Source organism: Vidua chalybeata, chromosome 5 (genome assembly GCF_026979565.1).
Source record: "Vidua chalybeata isolate OUT-0048 chromosome 5, bVidCha1 merged haplotype, whole genome shotgun sequence".
NCBI classification, from domain to species: domain Eukaryota; kingdom Metazoa; phylum Chordata; class Aves; order Passeriformes; family Viduidae; genus Vidua; species Vidua chalybeata.
In genome coordinates this window covers 22,857,595-22,881,896 of record NC_071534.1, presented here as the reverse complement: position 1 = coordinate 22,881,896, position 24,302 = coordinate 22,857,595, and the positions used below count along the sequence as shown (strand labels likewise).

The 24,302-nt window shown below is 44.8% G+C and overlaps 1 protein-coding gene across 2 annotated transcripts in view; it reads left to right on the top strand.

Moving 5' to 3' along the window:
• Window positions 1-1,691: 1,691 nt before the first annotated feature.
• Window positions 1,692-24,302, top strand: part of RFX4 (regulatory factor X4) — an 86,628-nt gene continuing 64,017 nt past the window's right edge. For both annotated transcript variants that reach the window (XM_053942999.1, XM_053942998.1), the window contains exons 1-2: window positions 1,692-1,790; window positions 20,753-20,839. In XM_053942999.1, the coding sequence (XP_053798974.1) occupies window positions 1,748-1,790; window positions 20,753-20,839 (130 nt within the window). In that variant the 5' untranslated portion in view covers window positions 1,692-1,747. The remainder of the gene's footprint in view (window positions 1,791-20,752; window positions 20,840-24,302) is intronic.

Below are 24,302 nucleotides of genomic sequence, written 5' to 3'. Positions count from 1 at the left end.
CGATTTTGCACTGTCACTCTCCGGTATTATTTTTACTTCGTGCACACTGGGGGCTCCCCACGCCAAAACTCGGCCTGTGGGGGTGCGCAGCGGCGGCCCCGGTGCCTGTTCGGCCCGGCCCGCAGGGGCCGAGGTGCCCCGCCGGCTCCCCCGCCGCCGGCCCGCCTGGGGATGCGAAGGCACAGCGGAGCTTCCTCTTTAGCAACCTCGCAGCTTGTTTTGCTGTGTAGAGTTGTTTTTGGTTTTTTTTTTTTTGTTTTTTTTTTTTTTTTTGTTTTTTTTTTTTTTTTTTTTTTTTTTTTTTTTTTTTTTTTTTTTTGTTTTTGTTTTTGTTTTTTTTTTTTTCCCCGACGGGGAGAGGGAAGGGGGGTAGTCTGAGTGTAGGGAGGGGAGAGGGGGAGAAGAGTGGAAAACGTTGGCTCTGTCCATGGTCAAAGTAATTCAGCTATAATCCCCCTTTCTCTTCCTCTCCTGGAGCTCTATTCATATTCTAATCACAGCTTTTCCTTCCCTAAACCAGCCACTTTTATCAGAGCCCTAGCTTTGCACTTTTACTTCCACTTCCAGCATATACAACCGCATGCAGAATAAGCAACTTTTTCCAGCCTCTGTCCTGCCCCACTCTTCCCCCCCGCACTCATCTAACCCGAAAAGGGATCCTCGCATCCTCGGACTAAAGTTGGGAGGCAACATCAGTTCGAAAATGCACCCGTTTAGTTCTTCAATTCTCTTGGCAATCGGGATCTCCCACCCCCCTGCTTTCCGCCCGGTCCCATGGAAAACTCTCCGGGTCAGCCGCTCTCCGCTGCCAGACAAGCCGGTGGCGAGCGGCCCCCACCCTGCCTTGCCCTCTCTCCCCGAGGCCCGGGGAGATGCACGGGAGTTCCTGCTGCAGGTCTGCAGTGCCAGCATCGCTTGCAAAGATACTGGCAACTTCTTTCTATCCTCACACCCCCCTTTCCTACCCACACACATCGCTTTTTTTTTCTTTTTTTTTTTTTTTTTTCCTCTCCAATAAACTAAGCTTACAAGATATTTGGGAAGCTGTGCAGCTTCCAATGCCATGTGCCCACGAAGGATCCCAACCCAGAGCCCACCGGGAGGAGGAGAAAGAGGAGGAGGGGAGCTCGGCCGCGCTGCACGCACACCCGGCAGCCCCAAAGAGCACAACCCCAAACCTACTGCCCGTTTGAAGATCTAAGCCAATTTTGATCTCGGTCTGTAATGAGCCAAGGACCTTGGGTGGGGGTTGGGGGAGGGAAAGGAGGAGTGGAAAGACCGCTGGAACTTTAAATAAGAAAAACGTTTCTAATGCTCTAATAGAAGAGGGAAGTCGAAGTGTTGGGATTGCGTAGATCTAAGGCCCCCCTTTTTGGAGGAAAGCTTTTCTTATTCAAAACAGCATCACAATGGGCTTCACATTGAGCCTTGCCACATCCCCATCTGAGTAGCAGCCATTCATCAGGCTGGCTGGCCTATCAATGACATTTCTCCCATCAGGGCTTCTATAAAATGATGCTTTTTCCCATGAAACATCCGCAAACATTTTGACGGGTCTGGCTTTGCCCCGCTGGATTACGGAGTGTCCCTCTCTCCCGCTCTACACCCCCCCTCCCCAACTATCTGCCTCTGTCCTCTCTCCCCACCCCCTCGCCGCTACCCTGCTCCCTCTCCCCCGCGCATCTCTGAGATAGGGGCTCTGCACACCCCGGGACCTTGGGGCTCCCGTCCCGTCCATGGGAAGAGCATGCATTGCGGGTTGCTGGAGGAACCCGATATGGACTCTACAGGTAAGTCCCCCCGCAGGCAGCGGGCTCCTTTTGCCCATCAGGGAGGACTTTTTAACTTGACCGTGGCGGCGGGGGCAGCGCGGGCGGCAGCGGGGGGAGCCGCTCGCCGCACCGGCCTCGCAGGCAAATGAGCCCGGGCGTGTGCGGGGGAGCGGGGTGCGGGGGCCGCGGAGGGGGAGCTCTCGCTCCCGGGCTGGAGGAGCCCTATGGTTCCATTTGCAGATACGATGGAGCAGAGGGTGGTTTTTATTTTCCTTTTTTTTTTTTTTTTTCGCCCTTCATCATAGGCTGCTGGCCAGCAAACTAATTGCCTCTCCGCTTCTAGTTTTAGGCGCTCAATTAAGTTAGAGCAGCAACGAGGCGAGCAAACTAGGTTCACTGGGGAAGATGGTTGGTGGGTTTAGGGCAGACCCAGCACCGAGGTCATCCTGTCCCACGGGCAAAGTCGAGGCTGGGCCGATTCGGAGGGAAGGAAGTTTGGGGAAGGGCAGGGCTGGGTCTCTCTCCCCGCACCTCCAAAAGATGCCCTGGCCGGTCCTGTAACCGGGCGGGAGAACGGCGGCCGAAGTACCACCAGCGGGCGCCGCCAGCGGGAAGAAGCCCCGGCGGGAGGGGACATGGACGGCCACAGAGGCGAGGCCGCCCGCCCCGAGGGCCGCAGCCCGCGCTCCGCCATCCGACGGCCGCCTCTGCCGCCCGGCCCGGCCTGGGGGCGGTGGCGGGGGACATGGGCCCCAGGCCTACGTTTTCTCGCTGTCAGTCGGCAGCCTCCCGAAACGACAGTCCCTGCTCTCCCGCTCCCTCCCGCCGCCCTGCCCGCGCTCCCGCGGTTTCCACCCGCCGCAGCCCCTGCGCTCTCAGCAGAGCGCAGCCCCCGGGCTTCCGCGTGCCGAGGAGGGCGGGCGGCCGCCACAGTCACCTCTGAAAATTTCATTTATTTTATTATCACAGGAGAACACCCCCTTCCTCTCCCCTCCCTCCCTGCCTGCCCGCCCAGGCGTTCCCCAGGCGGACAGCTCGCAGGTTAGGTAGGGCTCGGCCCGGGGATGGCCCTCCCGCCGCCCGTTCCTGATCTATCCCGTCCCCTCCGGCAGCTGCTGCGCCGGCTGTGACCGCCGCGCCTCCCCGACGGCCTCGGCGGGCCGCGTTCCGCCGTTCCCTCGGGGCCTCGCCGCTCCGTCCCGGCTCCTCCGGGGTTGCCGGCGCTGTGCCGGTAAAGCTGGTGCGGGTGGAGACGGAGCAAGGGGCAACAAGAAGAGGTAGTCCCGCTTCGGAACCGCTTCGCTCCGTGCCGCCACAAACCTGCGAAGGTCTTCCTCATCCCTAGTTCCCAAGGCGGCCGATGGGCGCTTTGTAAAATTTAAATATTGATTAAAAACAAGGGGGAAAAGAGAGAACGGGAGGGGTGTTACCCGACCCGGCTCGGCTGTTCCTGCAGCGGTCCCGGCGCGGGGCGCTCGATGCACCGGGTAGGCTCGGCCCCTCGCCGGCCACCGGCGACACCAGCCGGGTTTGGGCCACATTTACTGCCGGGACAAAACCTAGGCGCGCTGTTCCGGGGAGGAAGTGTTCGGCGGGGAAGGAATCGTTGAGTTCGGGTCAGAACGTGTACAGAAGCTAAGAAGGTGTTAGAAAAAGTTGTCTTGCTGTCCGGCGGCACTGCCGAGGCGGGGTTAAGGGGACTGTCGGCAACATTTCGTTTCGAGAGGAGCGGGTCTTTAGGGAAGGAAAAAAAAAAAAAACAAACCTAACAAAAAAAGCCGTGCATTTTCTGTCCTTTAAGAATTGTCCGTTTTCGGGCTTAGCCTCCCTACTATTCGTTTCCTAATTTCAGTAAGGTTGTAATAAGTGGCAGCATGATTGATTAAGATAATATTAATCAGAAAACACTTTAGTCTTGCTAAGCAGATGGCAAGAAAAGTGGAGCTTTGCAGTTGTCTCATTCAGACACCTTAACCTCCCTTTCACAGGACTTAATCCAATTAGCTTTTCTCCTGAGTTTCAGTTGTTATGTAAAGATCCTTTTGCATTGTGGAGAAATATGGCTTCATTGAAAAAAATCAGTCATGTTTTAATTCATCTTCAACACATTTTCCCTAAACCATCGGGATTAAAAAAAAAAAAAAAAACAAAATACCGCGATTCTAATTTTCAGGTAGGGGAACGGTTTGGTTCCTTCACCTTCCCCCAGTAGTGCCGTGTGCTGCCATCGAGTTTAGTTCCCATTCCTCTAACCTGTAGAATGACCCGTGGGGGCTGTCACCAAGGCCAAAGGGCTTTCTGGCCGCCTGGGCTCCCAGAGAGCCCCCAACCCCAGGTGTCCGGCGGGACAGCGGCAGAGCGCCCGCAGCACCGCCCAGCCCCGACGGCCCAGCCCAGGCACGGCGCGGCGGCGCTTGGCGAGGAGCTGCCCTGGGAGCTCTCCCGCTGCCCTCGGGAGAGGAGTCTGCGGCCGCGGAGAGGGGCACCCACACAGTAGGGCCACATGCCCTTCTCTCTGGGTTTGTTGTATGTTTCATCGCATGGTTTTGCCGCCGCCTTTAACCGCGTCAGGCGGCCGCCTGCCTCCGAATGTAGCTTCTCAAGCTCGTAACTCCTCAGAGCCGGTCCAGGAGCCGTCGAGCCACCGCCGGACTCCCCGCCCCTTCGCTGTGGAGCACTAAGGGGTCATTCCGGGGGGCTGCATCCGGCTTTTGGGGCTTGCCCTGCGCTCGGCCCTGCCCTCACCTCTCAGTCCCGCCGGCACCCGTCAGCTCCGTGTCCGCAAGCTGCCGGGGGACCGGGGACAGCGGCCCCGCGCCCCGTATCACCCCGGAGGAGTCGGGGTTGGCAAGAGGGCGGTGGCGGGCTGGGTGCTCCTCGAGGGGCGGCTGGGGCGGGCGGGGGAAGCTTTGCGGGCGACCCCGAGCGCTCATAGCGGCTTTCCTCAGCCGCAGCCCCCCCTAGTGACATCGGCACGGCGAGCGCGGGGCGCTGCCGGCGGGGCATAGCCCTCGCCCCACTGCCCGGCCCCCGCGCCGCCCCGCAGGAGCTGTCCCACGCAGGAGGATGCCGCCCGCTCGGGAGCGGCGTGCGGGGACGCGGGGCGCCGTGGATTTCCCGGGGGGCTGCCAAACGCCCTGCCCCGCGGCACCGCCGCGGAAGCCCCCGCCGCGCTGCTCAGGGAGCAGGAGCCCAAGGAAACAGAGGCGCGTTCTTGGAGGGCAACTTTCCTGCGCAGCTCAGTAAATAGCCCTCCTTATTTCAGTATTGGAGCCAGGCAAAACCTCCGCTGGTTTTCAGGCGCTAGATGGATGAGATCCTTGGGACTTGAAGCTGAAACTTAGGAGCTGATCCAAAGCCCATTAAAATGAGCAGAAAGCCTTTCAGTGCTGTCAAGGACGTCGGGATTAGGCCCTTAAAGCAGTTTGTTTGAGCCACGAAAAGCTGCTTCCACTGCCTGGGTTGAAAACGTTGTGGCAGTGGCCAGATTTCAGTCTATCTTCTTATCAACATAGACAGGTGTTGCAGCAGTGGTGGGTGACCTTTGCTACGAGCTTGCCATTTAAAAAGGATCTTAAGCATATTAAGCACTGATTGAAGAGAATTAATGGCTTTCATATCCTGGTTCAATTAATAAAATCACCAGTATTGATACTAAATACTTGAATGCTAGCTGGGAATGGAGATGTGATATTTCAGAATGTATGTATGATGCCAAAGTGTGTGATCCTAGGTTCTGATTTGCTTAATCCAAACAAATGGTTGATTTTGCTTCTGAAAACTGTTTGCTTTGCTTATTGCAACACAATAAAGAGGAAACTTGCTATTGGCTTTTTTCCCTTACTTTCCTGGATTACTTTTCATACTTTTTTATTCCACTAAGGAAAAAAAAAGTTCTTTATTGTTTTAGAATTTGTGTTTACAAAGGCTCTAACCCACTGAACACTTATCCAATGATTCTTTTGAATCCTACATTTGATATGATATGAAGATGCAGAAGAAATACCACTGGTCTTTTATATAGTTGAACCTGCAGGTTGTCCTGTGTGATTTTGTGTCTTATAAGATTTTGCAAATGACAGAAATGGAGCAGGGAAACAAAAAACAACAATAAAAAAGTGTTTTCTTTCCTGTGAGCTGCAGAGTTTGTGTGGGCAATGTTTGCACAGCAGGGCCCGATTCCTGGCATCTCCCTGTGCCTTCAGCAGTGGCAGCAGAACAAGGATCTAAACCCAGGTCCTGTCTCTGGATCAGGTCTTCATTCCTGAGGGGGTTTTAATAACCTTGTAAAATCTGTCGGGATTTTTTAGAGGTTTTGAAATGTGATGAAAATTACCTTGACCTAAGAAGTTCATCTTTTGAGTCTGACTCAAAGAAAAGAATGATTTTATTATTTGTCTGCTAATGAATTAATTCTAAAATTTTTAGGGAGAGGCAATTGTGGTATTTTTCACTGCTCTGTAATATTCACCTGCAGTAAAGATCTTCTAAAGGATGGAAAGAAAAAAGAACTAAAACAAAGTTTTGCATAAGAATAGCCATAGAACTGTAGGAAACTTTCGTTTATTTAAGTTGCAGTTTACGATTTACAGTCCTCAAGGTTTTATTTGAGTGTAACTCTCATTACAAAAGGGGCTCTCGATTCTGTCAGATAAAACTTTTGGGTGTGGAATGTAAAGAAAGCTGTAGCCTCAACTGGTCTTTTTCAGGTGCACCTTTACTATAGTGAATATATATTGAGCAAAAGACTTTCTCAAATGTAGAAGGGACCATTTTGTGCTAAGATACTTGTGATGCTGCTACAGTTGTCACACAGAAAGTCACCAGAAGAGTATCCTGCTTCCATCAGGGTTGTTGACTTGATTGCCTTTAAAAAATAAGGCTGATTTTCAGCTGGCAATGCAGTGAGTGTGCAGGTAAGGAAGACGGTTAGTGTAGGTGTAAAATCTGCATTGTCTCTGAATGTAAACACCTTTGCATTTTGCTAGCTTAATTTTCAGCTGGTTTGAAAGTTAGAACAGTCATAAAGAGGTGCATCCTCTGGAATACTATTTCCAAATTTAGGATTTTGGTGTAGCAAACTAAAGATCAAACTGTGGGATCACTGAAATCTGCGTGGTGATGAAATGTTAGTACCTCTTCAGATCAAGACTTTTGAAGAGGTAACCTTAAATACAGCTGGGGCTTGATGGTTCAAAACAATGCCTTGAGAGCAGTGGTGGGCTGTCATGTAACTAACACAAATATAAGGTCAGTCCTTTAGGGATACTTGATGTGACACTGGAGTCCAAATAATTAGCTCAAAATTCTGTGAGTGCTGAGGTTTGTGAATTTCCTGAGTCTTGTCTGTTTCCCTGCATCTGTGCTGGATTTTCTGTTTGTTTCATTGTGTGTGAAAATGAATACCCAGTACGATCCCACCCTGCTGGAGCCCAGCATCCCAGCAGCTGAGGGGATTTGGTTGCTGACATACTGGTGAGGAAGATGGATAGCGTAAAGGATATTTGATGGCTGAGCGATCCTATAGATAACAAGTGTAGGAAGGAAAAGTATGTGGTGATAATTAGGCCAGTGGAGGCCTGTGTGGGTTTTTTAGGGTATCTGGACCACTGGCACATTTACACACATCTTTAAGATCCTGTAGAATTGTATATATGTGCCAGGGACTTTCTGGGAACTTTTAAATTAATACAATTTGCTGTTAGAGATGGGTCCTGATCCTGCAGTGGCTCCACAAGGGAAACACTTGTTGAAGTCCATGTGTGTGCCTGAGAGAGGGCAGATGCCCAGGGTTAACATGCAATGATCCCTTCCCACAGCTGGGAATGTGTAATAACTTAATTGTAGCTATTTTGCATGCATAACTAGCGGTATTGGCCTGTCTTCATTTATATTTATTTTTCTCTTAGGAGATTTGCAGCAAGAGTAGTTTATTAGCTATGAAATACTGGCCAGTGTTAGAAATGGTGCGTAAAGTCGGCATCAGAGTCTGTCTTGCGTGCTGCAAGAGCTGTCTACATATAAACACATGTTGGATTAAATGCTTTCGACCATTCTTCCCCTTATGATGAATTTGAAATCAGGAAAAAGTGGAGAGTGTTAAACAGAGCCTTGGGTCTCACTGCACCTAGTAAGAGAAAGCTCAGTTGTGGCTTAATTTGCCTCAAGTCTGAAATGTGAAACGCAGGGCTCAGTGCTGTCTTGTTTCCTTCACTTCAGCTACAGTTAAGCACTTTGTTTTCTTTTATTGGTAATTGAACTTAATTTCTCTGAGGTGGAAGTTGTTACAGGAACCAAGGAGTTGATTCACAGCTGGGAATGATGTGTTCACAATTAATTAGCAGCTTATGCTGAGCATTTTTGTGCAGGATACCAAATATTATCATAAGAGCAATCAATATATTTCAGATAGCCGCAATATTCTGAATGACTGATTCCCTGAAACTTACAGCCCTGGGAATTAGAGGCATTCATTTCAGAGTAGTAGGCTGGGGACAAACACTGGGATTTCACCTGTTCTCTAGACTGGCTGCAGTCACAGTCTGATGCTGCGATCATCACTGACAGACTTCGTGCTGGAGCTTTGGGCGCTCATGAACCCCATGGCTGGGACTGAAACAATTATAACCACAAAATCCTCTTCTCTAGGGGCTTTCATTTCCTTACTGAGATTGTATCTAGGAAAAAAACTGATATTTGCCTGGAAGAAAGGACTCCAAGTTTCAAGTGTTAGAAATTACTGCTTTTTTTTTTTTTTAATTAAAGAATACTGTTGCTAGAAGTAGAAATACTTGTTGTCATTCACCTTGTCTTTTCTCTCTTTTTAAACATCCACTCCTTAGACTTATACTATCAGACTCCTGTTTCTTCAGCTGGTTTGGCTACTTGGGGCAAGACTTACACATGTTCATATTAAGGCAGGTAAAATTCATTAAATGAAAAATGTCTTCTACACAAATATAAGTTTACAAATGAAATCTACACGTCAACAAAGAAAAAAAAAAAGACAGGACCTTTCTGTTCTTGAATAGATCTGAATGTTCAGATCTAGCTTGTGCTATACTTGTAAAGCAATAAAATACCGGAAATGCAGTGACAAAGGAAATTTAAAAGTAGTGAAGAAAGCAAAAAGTAGAGGTACCACTAAATGCAATGTTAGAAGGCCTAGCACACTTTTTTTTTTTTTTTTTCCTCCCTTCTAGAACCCTTTTAACTGCTGAACTATTTCAGGAGTGTTTGAACTACCTCAGCTGAGATAGGGAAATATGGAGGGAGAGCCCAGTTCGTTAGTGGGGTCTCATGAGTGGTCATTCGGTGCTGGGTGGAATCACCTGTGTTTCAGAGCCAGTTCCCCCATGGTGACAGCAATGCACACCTGATTCAAAAGACCCCACAGAACATCCTTTTTGCAGCTAAGGACACTTCAGCACCCTATGACAAAGGTGCAGTGTACTGCAAAAGACCAACGGCTATGTCAGAGTCCAAGCAGGAAAGGCTGTATATTTTCTTAATATTCTAGGATCTTGCTGAAACAGACCATTTGTTGAATAAAATTCATGGATGGTTGTAGAAAGTAGACAAAACCCTACCCTTTAAAGGGGAAAAAATCCTCAACAACCTAACTTGTGTGGTTCCCACCCTCATCTAACATTCAGTTTAAACATGAGCATGTGGCAGGATGTCCTAATTAAGCAAATGAGTACTCAATGCCATTAGCTTCTAGATACCCTGCTCCTGGGTGTTGCATCTCTGATGCTCAGAGGTAAGTAAAATTTTTCCTGCTCCTTTACTCCTTAAAAAGCTTAAGCAAATGGGGAAACAAAAATTCCTGGCTGGTCCTTAAGGCCTGATAGACACCATTAAAAAAAATATGGAGCAGGGCAATATAAAAGTGGAGTCCTGGTCCCAAGTGCTGTGTGTCAGGGCATGGCAGATCTGTGCTGTTCTGTGTTGAGAGATGCCTGCTCCTGCAGTGGGTGTTCCTGGTGCCACAGGCTTGTGTGGTGGTGGAGGGACTCACCCACCCCTCAGCCCAGCCTTTTAGCTCCAGCTCTTCTGTCTGCCAGACCAGGCTAAGCAGCAGGACAGAGATTTGCTGGCTAACAAGCTTGGCACCCCAGGGCCACCAAGAAAGGAGCTGTGCCCAGTGCTGCATGTGAGACAGAGGTCTCACGTGATGAAAGAGCCAGAGCAGGAATTCTCAGCAGGACAGGTCTGAAACGTGCAACTTGTGTATGTAAAAGGCTGCTTCTTTTGGGCCTCTTGGGGTTAAGGGTAGAACGAACTATGTTTTTGTTATCAAGGGAAATTTGGCCTTATGAGAGGCATAGTGCAACTGACACATTTGCTAAATGGTGTGTTGTGTTTGCACACCAGCCTCTGTCACAGCTTGGCCTCCTGGGTGTTCACTGTGTGACACCAACATGTCTTAATTCAGAGGAGGAGCACTGAAGAGACTTCCAAGGTCCATGGCAGAGCAAGGCAGCTGCCAGGTGAGATTCACTCCGTGCCCTGTGCAGGCTGAAAGCAGGGACTGTTCCCCACTCTGCTCATCTGTCTACTGTGCCTGTGCTCCCTTTTTCCCAAGCAGTGGCAGTAGCACATCCCGCTGGTTGGACTGCCTGGCTAGTGCAGGTTTTCCAGAGCTGGAATTCACATTCCTATCCTAAATACAGAGTCACAGGGACAACACTGGTGCAGGGGCCCCTCTAAAGCAAACATTTTTTGAAAATGAGTTGTGGTAGGGGCGGCAAATGGCCTCCATTGTAATGAAGTGGGGAGGATTGCATTTACAGAGCAGTTTAATCACATGGATGGAGCAGCGTGTTCACCTCTCCTCCTTGCTGGGTCATTTCCACTTTGAGCTCTGCAAACAGACCATCTATTGAGCAGTTAGTATTCAGTGCTGAATATTCAATACTAGACTCTTGTTTTGGTGAGTCTTGGGCAAAAAAAGAAGGAGGAAAGAAGACTTCTCTTTTTTCTCATGTTCCCTCCCTGAGTTTGCTTTGCATATTGTTCAGAGGAGACTGGAGTCTTCTCAGAAGAGCCAGGCTCCTAGTTTTAAAAGCACTGGTCTACTTTCATAGTACTTTGTAAAGAAGGGAAGACAGTTTGGAAGGGATTAAATTCATACAAGGTTTACAAATCTGTAAGGCTAGGCACATTGGGACTTAGCAAAGACTTTTTGTCAACCATATTCAGACTGTGAAGCTAAAAATGCATGAAATACTAGTTCCGTATACACAAATTTCTGAGGGGTACCAATCTTTGTGGGGGGATGTTCTGATGATGTATTAATGTCCTCTCTGCTAGTTTTGGTAGGCAGATACTCTCTGTGTTCATTCTGAGAGCAACAGCATTCATTTGTTTCTGTCTGGTGTGCTATAGTTACCCACCAAATGGTTGTGAATGATGTGATGGCAGCAGTAATGAGCAACAGATGGATTTGGAGTAGATATCCATAAAGAGGGGAAAAGGGGTCACCATTTGAGTCAATATAGCCTCTCTATATTTTAGTTCACACTCTTTTTCAGTCAAGTAATTGTTTCTTTCCTACTGGTACGATTATATCCTAACACCTGAGTCATGTATTCTGTGCACAGTTGTGTCTGTCTTCTCGTGTTATTTCAGTCTGCTCAACTGGATGCTGTTTCTAATGAGAAATATTTACTGTGGCCTCATTCCTTTAGGAGCTGACCTTTTTCTCCTGATTAAAAAAAAAAATAGAAAGTCTCTATAGTTACTTCTTCTCCTATCCTTTATTTCTGACCATGCCTTTTCCTTTCTCATTCATTCTTTTGTTTTCTTTCCCTTTCTTTCTCACCTCCTTTCCAACAACCAGCCTTGTCCCTCCTCTCTCTCTCCCCTGAGCCCCACAACAAGTGTTTTGTGTATCCCCCACCCATATCTGACATCTTTTCATTTTGTCATCTTTGTGGGGCTGTTTTACTGATGTACTACCATCTCTGTTCCAAATTGGCCTGTCTGCTGGATTCATCAGCTCCTGAGGCAGAGAGAAGCATTTCATGGGTACTTGATGCAAATTCTGTTTCTTGAGCCACTGGTCTCCTGCTCAGCCAAATGATTCCAGTCCTGTGTAATAATGAAGCAGAGCTGAATTAAGGATTTGAGAACTCTACGTCTTCTCATGCACACTGGTGAGCTGAGAAACCATGGCTGCAGCTGGGAATGTCTAACCCAGAAGCTAGGGAGCAGAGACTTTGGTAGGGTGTAAGAGATGGGAGAGGTACCTAGAATTTAAGGCCCTATGAGCTCACTTGTGTGTTAATGCTATAGCATAAGAAGTTAATGGAATCTGGGGCAAAAAGGGCATCAATAGACTCTGAGCTTTATTCTGGGGAAGAATAGGTCTGGCAGTGATCAAGAGACATGTGCATTTCCTTGGAAGGAAGCGTTGCAGTTAAATTGGAGACAATTTAAGCCTTTCCACTGAGTCATGCAGCAGACCCTAAAGGACTGAGGAGCCATAACACATCCCACTGGGGAAATATGAGGGCACGTTCTGCTGCCTGCAGGGCTGGTGTTTGGAAGGCATATGATGTGTGTGATGATCTTGCTGATGAAAAGATTGGCTGCATGTTGCACAGCCATGTAAGTTAAAGTTCAGCACTGGGAGAGCTGAATTGGTCAGTTACTGGTGTCACTAAGGGAATGTGAGGAAATGTCACCACACTGAAATCGGACCAAGGGAGGTTTGCTTTGCCGCTAAATGAGAAATGGCCTTGCTGAAGCAAAAACCAAGCAGCCATTACTGGTCTGGTGAAACTTACTTTTCAAAACAAAACAACAGATAGCATCTGTGTGTTACTGGGCAAGGGAAAGGGCTACTTCTAATTAACATGCATATTGGGTTAGAAATGCAATAGCAATAAGCTATGTGATTCCAGAGAAGGGGGTAGATAGGAGTTCCTTGTTTGATCCAGGGTAGAAGCTGCCCTAAACACCAGAATTATTATGCAGAAGCATCTTGTATTATAGGGCTTCTGGGGGTGTTTTCTCTGCATTTAGGATGCACCTTCTTAACAAGGAATATTGTTGACAGAATACTTAAATGAAAGAATCACATTCAGATGAACTTCTGCACGGTGTAAGAAGAATAGCACAGCTTTTCTGCCCAAATATTCTGAAGGAGTTAAAATTATTAACTGTGGTGCTTTTTGTTATTAGCTTAAGTATGGCATGTCAATTTTTAATATACTTCATCAAATAGTTTAGCAGAAAATCAATACTAGGAGTGAAGAGCTGGCTAAATAAAACAAAAGAGCTCTCTCACACTCAAGAGAGTTATTCTTTGCATTCTTATGATATCATGGTGAATCTTCACAATGCTTTTCCAGAATCATGAGTCAAAGAAAAAGAACAAAAACATTCCTGCCATCATCTACAAAGTGCCCTGGACCAATGTCCATTAACCCTGAAATAGATCCAATAGAATTGTATGCCAAGAAATGAGAACAAAAGAAAGGACTGCAACAAGAGTGTCTGACATTTTCCCCTGTTGGAAATGAAGAAAAAAGTTAGATTAGCAAACAAAACACCGAGGTATCTGGCAGCTTGTCAGGGTAGCAGCTCTGCCATCTGCACCAAGGCCATGTGTCACTGTCATCCCTGAGGAGCAGGTCTCTTGGAAGAACAGAAGATGGCTGTGCAGGACCAAGGAGGACACTGGCATGATTTCCTGTGGAGCTTGAAGATGTTCCTGACAGCTCGCACTCACTGACTGAAGGGTGTGTGCCTTGCCAGCCGATGGCACCGAATGAGGCAGCACGGAGCAGAACCAGGCTCTGTGTGGCAGGTCCCCCTTGATGGGTAGAGAGGAGCTGGTTTGTGAACTAGGAGTGTCTGTGTGCTGACGCAGTCACAGGGAACAGCAGCTGGACAGTGACCCTTGTAGGGTCTCACAAACCTTTCGTTTGGCAGTGGAGAGGAGGAACATTTTGATTACAACACCTATGAAAACCTAAATCTTAGAAAATCACTGTGTGATTGGCTGTCCCAAGTAGCTTGTTCTGCTTGATTTTAGTTGATTTTGGTAAATTCAATGCCCTCAATGGGAGCCAGTGGCTGCCAAGCCCTGTCATGCCACAGACATAGTTGTTCATAACAATGTGCAGAGGCTAAGCAAGATCTTGTTTAGGTCTTGCTTTTGCAGTAGACTGTGGCTTTGTAGATAAAGTGAAATTTGTTTGCTTTCTTTCAAGCAGTGTGGTTCTTTAAAAGTTTGAAAAGCGCTGCTGGTAACCAACCTGCCCAGCAGCATTACACTTCTCAGGTGGCAGATGTGCCTGTAACCAGCAGTGCTGTGCTGCAAGGTGTGAGAGAGATACAAAACATGAATCCTGCTTCTACTCAGACCAGATGTTGTATACAGCAGGTTCTAGAATAGGTGTTTAGTAGTTTGAGGGTCAGACTTCAGGTTTATCTCCTAATCATTACTCCTGAGAGAAAGGGATCATCTCTTTTGCCTTCAAGGGACTGTTTTAAACTAGTGATTTGTCTTACAAGCTGATATGACCAATTGCTCCAAGACATTGAAGTGTTACAAGATGAAGTCTTCACTTGCATTTGTCAAAATATTACATGCACTGGTTCATTTTTCCTTACTTTCATTCAGAAAGCTTTTAGAAATTAGATTTGCAGGACACCAAGCAGGCAGGCTGCTCAGATATTATGAATTTTACAGCTGTAGAGGTTAGAAGTTCTCTCTCCACAGCAGTGGTGCAACATGGAAAGCACAAATAGAGAGTTTTTGGGATGCTGGCATGTCTCAAGCCACATTCAGCAAAATCAACTCTGTAGAGAAAAGCTCAATGGACCTTGCAAATCTCAGCACCTACTCTGAAACAGACAACAGAAGAGGCTGTCAGGGCAGTGATGGTTTCCTTAATAAGAAAAGATATAGAATATCATCTCATCAACTCTCCTGTTGGTACTATGGGCTATCAAAAGGGAGATGGGAAGTTCCATGACCTTCAGTCAGCCTCTTGAAGTTTTGAGTTACTGTGTTTACCTGCTAAATCTGCTGTTAGCAACCACTTTCTCTTGTGGTTACAGATCAGATGAGCAGCTAGACAGTGTTGCTGGCCAGCTTGGTACTGAGACACTTGGCAAAGAGATGCTGCAGGAAGAGATGAGTAACTCTTCCCTCTGAGAACATCAAACAAATAACTCAGAGGGGTGCTAAGACTCTGTATTCATGAGAGGAGTTCCTCCTCTGTCACTGGAACGGAATTAAAATTAAGTCTGTCCTCACTGCTAAATATTTTTCAAGCAGGTCCTCTTATAAATCCACTAAAATTTGGTAGTTCCTTTATATTTGCATTATCTACTTTTAGATACCTTTGCTCACAGTTACTTACAACTTTTTTTTTTTTTTTTTTTTTTTTTTTTTTTTTTTTTCATTTGCCTTGAGAAACTGGGGCAAAAGACTAAAAGAGCAATCATGAGTAAAGATAAGAAGCTGGCCTCTTGCAGCTGTGCCATCCAAGTTAGTATATAACTCAAACAGTGGTTTGGGTCCTAGCAAATCTTATATTCTTATTCCAGTGATAACTATTTCTGTGACAAGCAAACTCATGTGGAAAAAGAACTGGTCCATGTGTAGCTCCCTAAGTAAATTGTCATGCTTGTTGGTGACTTTAAAATTTGGAGTATGAGAACCAATCTAGAGCTGAAAACACGTGAGAGGGTTTTTCATGCAATTGCTATGGCTTTGGTGAAATAAATGGTTTTGCAAATTTTGTCATTGCCAAAGCCTTGGCTTTCTCTCTAGGACATGGGGATTCTCATCTCATACACTTTCAAAAAACTAGTGATTCCAAATTATGCCAGTGCTGTGACCACATCCAGATAAGACAGATCAGAGGATATGGCATAACTGTGGAAAATGAGTACTGTATATACTGCTGTAGGGAATGAAGGGAGCAAAATGCAGCTCAGATTAGGTGACCACAGAGCTTTATTCTGCCCATAAGACCTCCTAATCTCCCTTCAGGACACACACATGCCCACAGGGCTGTAGCCAACAGCTCTGGATATACTCAGTTCCAAGCTGTGTGGCACAGCCCCCCGCCAGCACCTGTGGCCACAGTGGCTCACAAAGGCCAGAAGAGGCTGTGATTACATGTGGTGCTGTTTCTGCAGCTACTCCTGTCCCTCCTGGCAGGACAGCAGGAGCAGAAGCCACTGTGGCTGTGATCAGACCCATCTCCTCTTCTCTGCAGAGAGGAGCCCCAGTGGCTCTTGCCCTGCTCTTGCTATGGCACGCTCATGTGGGAGTAATGAGTGCTTTGGGCTGCAAATATACTTAGCTGATAACCATTACACAAACAGGGAGTAATTATCTCACTAAATGTACTGGCAGTACACAGACTCCTCTGTTGCATCACCTCAACTCATGCTCTGGAAAGAGAAACCTTTCAAAAATGTATTCCAGAAGCAAGCCTTTACCTCTGAAGGAGATAACATGTCAAAATATTTTGTCAAAGATAAATTTCAAGAACGTTTCTGCTTCTTATTTTTGATAGTTCATGAACGTTCCTGCCCCTGAGCAGCTCTTGTATGTTTCTGTCTCGGAGCTCCCAGGCCTGCCTCAATCTTTGAAACATCATACAAATGAAAATACACTGTTTGTTGAAAAGAAGTGGCTTGGTAGGGAGAGGGTGAAGCTACACAGGCTTCTGCTCTGCCCACCTTTGAAAACAAGTAAAAGTGTGGTGGGCACATGGAATGGAAGTGAAGTACTCTGGTGCTTGAGTCTCAGTGGATGCGTCAGCTTTAGAAAGAATGGGATCAAAAAGAGAAGAGGCAAAATTAGGGGCAGAAATAGTTCCATAGTTATTTTAAATTCATCTTTCAGCATCTAATTTTGAACAATTTCTAATTTTTTTGTCGGTGTAATAGTAAGTTATTCTGTCAAAAAATTTACACTGGGAAAATTATTGTAATTTGAATAATGATCTCCTTTCCCTTATGTAGGAATCCCACAGCAGATACACTGTATTTGTATTTAGTGGTATGCAGAATTATATAACAGAAAATTTGAAGGCTGCGGAACCCAGTTGTGTGTTTCACTACAGTTCACTCTTGACCTGTGTGAAATTAAGTAGTTGCTGTGATATTTGAAGATAGATCTTCAAAATGCCATTAAAAACATTCTTTTCTTTCTTTGCTAGTAAGATTATGATAGTTTCCATACTGTGTCACAGTTATGAGTAAGTGACTATACTACATTTTACTACTAGCTATTCCTAATCTTGTTTTTTGCTTTTTCACTAGTGCTGATCCTTGTTTCAGTACAATTGAGGGTACAGTGTGCTGGGACTCCTGATGGGAAGGAGTCCTACAGGAGGAGAGGAAATGCCTTAAGGCTTGATGCACTAAAAACACAGTGAGTGAAAATACAGCCTGTATTGGGATGTAGTTTCTTTTGTTCTCACAAGCACTTCACATTGGAAATTTGGGGTTTCTCATGTTGTGTTAAGGATTCACCATTGTTATCTGGTCTGATGTGCCCTTCTGCTGAGTCACTGCCTGAACTCTTTGTCATTCTGTGAGTTTTCCTGCTGTGAAATCCTGCCTGTGAAAACTGTGAAAACTAAGGTCCAAGTGCAATAATTAAGCTTTAATCACAAAAAAAAAAATCCATCCCACATGACTCAATGCATATTTAGAACAGTGGTGTGATGAGGTTGGTGCCAGCCTTGGGATGGAACCACAGCCTGGAGACACCACAGGTTCCCCCATGGGCCTTTTCTTGCAGCTCTGCCTAGGACAGGCACACCCATGTGTCATGAGGACAAGCACATTCAACAAGTAGAGGGCTCTACCCAGTGGGCTCTTCAGGCCCGGAACAAGATCTAATGTTATTAACTCTGAAAGAGCTTCGAAAAGTCAAATCTAATTTTGACTTTTGATTTTGTTTACTCTTTCTCATTTTGTTTTATTTTGGGCAGGTGTTACTGCGCCTGGGATCTGTGGGCTGATGGGAATATTTAAAATTTTATCAAAGCTGTAGTTGTGTTTTCTTTTAATACCTGAAGACACTGTTATTAATATTGGGAGTTTAAAGCCTTGTAAAAATGTTTTTTTTTTATACAAACACTAGAAAAATAGCTACTTATTAAATGAAGTTACATATTAGAATATTTATTTATTTATACTTGCATAATTTGGCTTATGATATAATACAGCTTTTGAATAGTTACTTAGTTTTGTCACATTTTGTCATCTGCTAAATAATTTAACAAATTTGCCATAAACCCCCTGAAATTTGTGCTCAAAAGAGTTAGTTTTCTTCATTCTTTGCTGCCAGACAGGTCATGTATCTTTTCAGGCCTGAAGAATTTCTATCAGCTATTTAAATGCAAGGCCACAAAGGGAAAGCCAGACTCAGGCTGCAGCAGGCTGAACTGGGGTGATTCAGGACCAAAGGAGCTGCAGCACATAATTAAACTGTAACTGCACCCTGCTCCAGGCTTTATACATGGCAGTGCAAACTGGCTGCTTTTCCCATCTAAAAGGGGAATGTGCGCAGCTATCAGAGACACTGCGTGAACAAGGATGATGAAAATGGTTATCGAGTGACACTTAAAAAGTTGGGGTATTTTTCCTACTACTTAGGCAGGGAATTTGACTAAAGATGGCTGCTGGCAGTTCCCTGCTGGCGAGGGAAGAGGATGCATCCCAGCTTCCCAGCTCTTGGAGCCAGCAGGAAAAGAAAGGGCAGAGCTGGGCATTGGTCTCCCCTTGGCGCTAATGGCAGCCGCCTTTGCTTTTACTCCCTGCAGCTGGGCTCGGAGCCAAGGGAATTATATACAGCCATGGCTGTGTGCTGAAAGGAGGAGGAGGAGGTAGGGTAATCTTTCCAAGGCTTCTTGCACCTCTCTCTGATGTTGCTCTCGGCAGCAAGTTTCTCTTCACCTGTAAGACAGCTCACAATACTAAAACGGGACTGGGGAGATGCTGTGAGCTCATTTTTAGGGCAGCAAAAGAAATTTGGCACAAAGCAGCCATATCCTTGTGTTGGCCCTCGGACAAGGAGGTGATACATCCCCACCCCATGCAGCTGAGCAGCACAAGCAGGGAAAGCCTCCGAGTTGGAGTCGCCGCCAGCTTGTGGGTTTGTAACTGAGTGGGGCTGATTTCACAGCACAGGCCCTGCTGGCAGGTTTTATGTCATGGTGTCAGCAGCCTTACAGTGATTTTTAAACAAGGCTGCGTTGAATTTGATGGGAGAAGAAATATGCTGCAAAAATCTATTGCCAACAAGTGTGTTTTTTGATGGTTTTCAGAGAAGTACCTCAAGGGAGCAGGCTGTGAGGCTTCTTAGGCACAAGTGTGATGTGAATGAGGAAGATGCACACAGGGACGTGCTTGTGTTGGTGAAGGCAACACTGCAGCATGTTCCTACTGTGAATACGTGGGGAGGGGAATAGCCTGGAGCTGCCACAACACTGCCTGAAAACCACAAGCACACAAAGCAACAGTACCTGGAGTCTCATGGCAGGGCCTGGAAATCAGCTCTGAAGGGTTCTCAGCACACGCTTTCTGAGATTCTGCACAGGTGCCACTGCCCTTTCATTTACATGGCAGTGGAGGTGGTGTGTACAGAGGAATGTGCACAAGTTTATACAACTGCCTGGGTTTAAAAAGCATTTTTTTCCTGCAGGATGTATTTGGCCATGACCATTTGTTTTCTTATTGGCATCTAGGGCTGAAATTAGGTCATACCAACTTTTATCTTCCATAAACCAGACGGGCAGCTTTCCCAAAATGCTGGGTTCCTGCTTTCCCTTCAAGCCTGCTGCTGTGATGGGCTTTTGCTGGCTGGCAGACTACTGCCTGTGCTGTGCAGGTAGCCTGGTGGCTGGTGGGGGGGTTTATGGAAAGGAATCTGGAGCCATTTCCATGTCTTTGAAGGTGCTTCTGGCTCTGGCAGTTTATTGACAGTGAGGCCTGTTTCCCCTTGTTTCTTGTGCATCTCTTCACTCAGTGGGGTTGTTTCCTGTCATAACTTGCAGATTTGCCTTGTTGTCTTCCATCTATCCCTTCTTTTTCTTGCTTTGACCACAGGGAGCTCTCTGAGCATGAACTCGTTTCTGCCAGTGTTCACACCCTTGAAAAATAATCTTATGAGGGAGGTCAGTTTATTGTAGGGATTTAGGCAATCTCAAGAACTCATATTTCATACTTTGTCCAAGGAAACACATAAGAAGGTGTAACTTCTGCCCTGAAGACCTGTAACAGTATATTCTGCTGAGCCTGGTGCATCCTCTAAAGTCATCAGGGGATGTAAGTTATAGCATCCAGGAAGAACAGTGGATTCAAATCAGTGTAATGCTGTAGGTATGATCCACTCATCTGACTGGCGGGAATGAATTGAAAAACAGGGAGGAGCAGGAGTGGCTGCATTTGCAATGTGGCATGACAAAGGTTTGAGCAGCTCAGCAGCAGCTGACTTGCTACGTTGGACTTGTACCAGTGAGGAAAAGATTTCAGTAGTGCCTGGGACTCCACCAGTGTGAATAGCTTGTAGGGCTTCACAGAGCACCATTTGATCCTCAGTTTAACCAAAGTTCATATGAATGATTGATTTTATACCCAGTAAGATTTCTTCCAAAACCAGCGGGAATACTCGAGGATATAAACCTTCGCCGGACTAAGACTTGGAAACTAGTGTGATTTCCATGTTTCAATTGATTTTTATTTTTTAATGTATCATGTGATGGGGGGTAGAATATCCCAAGGACCTTTGTTTTGTACACAGAAGTGCACAAAAAATGAAGCTAGAAAGCAAAAGCTAAGTTTGAAAGCAAGACAGGATTTTCTTGCTAAATATCTTCAGATCAAGCATATTTTAATACAAATGTTCAAGATCACCATCTGTTGAATGCTTTATTTAGATTTATCTGTTGCAAGTTTATATTTTATGCAAAAAAATTTTCTTTTTTTTGCAGAGAGTTGGATTGAACGATGTCTCAATGAAAGTGAAAACAAACGTTATTCCAGTCACACCTCTCTGGGGAATGTTTCTAATGATGAAAGTAAGTAACTTGTCATTCATTCAAACATTTCCAAGTGCTCCTTTCCTGCTACATGGTTTGCTACAGCTCGATTAAACTTTTAGTACTGTGTATTTTAAGGAGTCAACTCAGTTGACATACTCAATAGTTTTATTAATTTTTTTTTCTGGAATATTAGCATTTTTTAAAAGGAAATAATACTGTTCATTGGTTAAAACAATCAGAAGAATTTGTGTGTCACTGAATAAAGGTTGAATGACCACTAAAATGTGCTGTGAGGATCAGCTTAGAAGAAAAACCACCTGTTTTGCTTTTCACTAGTGAGCACCATGTGGTCAAAATACGGGGAAAGAATGTGCTGTTTTCCAATACTGCTATATCAAAACATAAATTAAAAAATCTTTCCATTAAGAATTAAACAATTGTGAGATTAAAAAAATCACTTACTAAAACATCATATTATTTTCTTTTTCATCAGAGAGAGAAAACATTTATCAATCTAGCTGATTTTAAATCAATTTTTTTTCTTTTCTAGTGATAGTAATTTTAGATCTTGATTTTTAAACAATAGTAGGTAATCAAAATTATTTCAAAGTAGTTTAAAACAACCAATTTGTTTGTTTTTAAAATTGCAAGACAATTTCTAGCCTACCATTTAGTTTTCCCTGTTTATGCAATTTCTATTCTGCTTAATTTGCCTAAAGCAAAATACTCTTCATGTAACTTTTCATCTCAGTAATACATCTACTCACATTACAAGATATTAATGCAGATGGAATTATTTAATCCAGTAACTAGCAATTTGCATTTCATAAATATATGTTTTAAAAGTGTATTTTAAATAACTTCATTGCTGCAGTTCCCTTTTACATTTTTTTTTTTTTTTGCATTTTACGGGAATTATTTATTTTGACATCGTGGTAAAACTACATGCCTTGTAGCACAATGTTGTAATGGAACATGAAATTTGCTGTATTGGGGCCTTACTCTCATTTGTCTAGGGATATCTTCTGAGGGAATATTTCTGAAGGAGAAGGAAGATGTTAGTAGAAAAATGGTATTTATTCATGACTCCCAAGCTAAGAATTGTAGACAAGAATCTTTAAAAATAGACAATGAAACTGGGAGAGGTTTGGGGTTTTCTGTTTTTAAAATGAAGGAAAAGAAATTAATTTGTCTTTAAAAAATCATAGCAGATTATAGTGAAAATACAAACTGCAGCTTTTAATTTTGAATTTTATGAGAACCTGTGAGATACACAAAGTTCATTTCACTCTGATGCTACTGAGAAAGTGGTGGAAGGAATCTGTAATGAATGAGATGTGTCTTCAGACTCTTCATAGGGTCAGAATTCAGGATTGTTAAATGTACTTTAAATATGAGCATGAGAAACTTCCACATAGCTGGGGCCAGTAAAATGAGGACCTGTGTGGTTAACAAGAGCAGGTGTTTCAGGCAATGGCATTGAGAAGATGGGATGGTGGCTCATTCTGTTTTCTGGTTCTGGAAATAAGGGGCAAGCAATGATAATGAAAGGCAGTGAATTTAGAACTGATAAAACAAATACATAAATGAATTTGTTCCTCTATTTGTGTGCAGAAGACATTGTCACAGCATATAATGGAAATCCAAATGAAAGGCAGAGTTGATTTTATCTAGCTTCCTTCTTAATAGCCATTTCTTCCAGATGCTTCCTTTGCACTGATTACCAGCATTTCTGCAGTGCAGATAAGAGAATGAATCCACCTGAAAAGTCATCCTTGTTTTGAGGGGGAGGTGAGGGAGGGGAGAAGGTGAAGAGTAAGAAATAAGAAAGCAAAATAAGCCACAACAATAATCTCTGAAATCCAGAACAAACTAGAAATTTCACCGTAGAAATCATTGTCCTATGTGCTCCTTTCCAGCCCTCGAGTTCTTTCTAATATTTTTCTAACACCACCCAAAAACCAACCAGAAATTTGCAAACCATTATGTCATTCTTTGTGCAGCCTCTGTCATACATTTACAAACAAAGCAGGAGGCAAAATGTTTTGACAAAACCCACATAACTCTATTTGAATTCTTCAGAATGGTGGTCAAATTGCTGTTGTCAGTGTAGGTCCAGTTTTCATCTGTAACCAAAAGAAAGCCTAAACCACCTTTCTCTTGACTAGTTTTTTTGTCTCTACGTACATGAGGCAGCTGTTGGCTGGACTACCAGGGAAAATGTGGGTTTGGTTTTTAGTTGGGGTGGGGTTTTTTTTTGGCCTTGGCTCCACTGAAGATTGAGAACTTGTGCTGTGAACCGATAATGTTCTTACTGGGCATAATGCTTGCTCTTGTGATTCTTTTTTTTTTCTGGATGATTTTAGAGTTCATAGGGTTTTAGGTCAGGAATAATAGTTTTGCTGGTCTCCTTTTCTACAGCTGAAGTATGATACAGAACCACAGTTCAGGCCACAGGGGTCCTTTGCAATCTTCCATTCTTATCCAGATACTCCCAGGTCTCTTGCAACTGCATTACACTGGGAAAGGAAGTGATGACTCATAGCCATGGATTCACATAATCTCTGTGCTTCCTGAGGTGCTTCTTACCTTTTTGGAACATTTTATGACCTCTTCCAAACCATAATCTTTACATTCTAATATAAAAAATATCACTATCTTTTATTTCACTTTCCAGCTTTTAAAACATGTTTTCTGCTGCCACTTCCATATTCCATGTTAGTCAAAAGATTCACAGGAAAAGGGAACGGTACAATCTTGTAGCCAATAATTAAAAACACCAACTCCATAACATTTTCTGTGTACTGTGCATTAAACCAGATTATCCAAATTGAAACAGAGGTTTGGAAGAACACAAATAAAGGCTTATGAAAGTTTCAACTTCAGTTCCGTGGGGAAAAAATCATGATGTTTCTTGATGAAGTGGAAGGGTTGCTTGTCCAATTTTCTTGCTTATTTGGAAATGTGAATGTGTAGACTTCCTATGAGATAAAATATTCAGACTATTTTTTCTGCTTTAAAAGTGGTGTTCAAAATCCATGTTCATACTGGCTGTAATGACTTACCCAGCAGCTTTGTTTAATTTTGGCTAAGGCCAAATCACTTCTGAGAACAGTCAGAATCTGGCCTGCAGGGGATATAGAGGAAGAGGATATTCCTCTGAAAAATGTGCAGCTACTAAGGTGAACTAAGGGAAGGAATACCTCCACAGTGGAAAGAAGAACTTAGCTCCATTTTAGTTACGATAAACAGACTAACACCAACATGTTACAAAAAAGATGTGTCTTCGCTTTGGGTTGTTCCACTCCCTGCATTCAAGGCAGCAGGCTCAAAGCTGCTGAGCACAGCTCCTATTGTGTCCATGTCTTGCACCAAGAAGTAAGAAATCCCTTGAGCTGTACCTAGAATCAGACAGCAAAAGTTATAGGATCCCAATGAGAGCACTGGGAAAGCTACAAAGATATAAACATGCACAAGATATAAACAGAACTCTACTTGA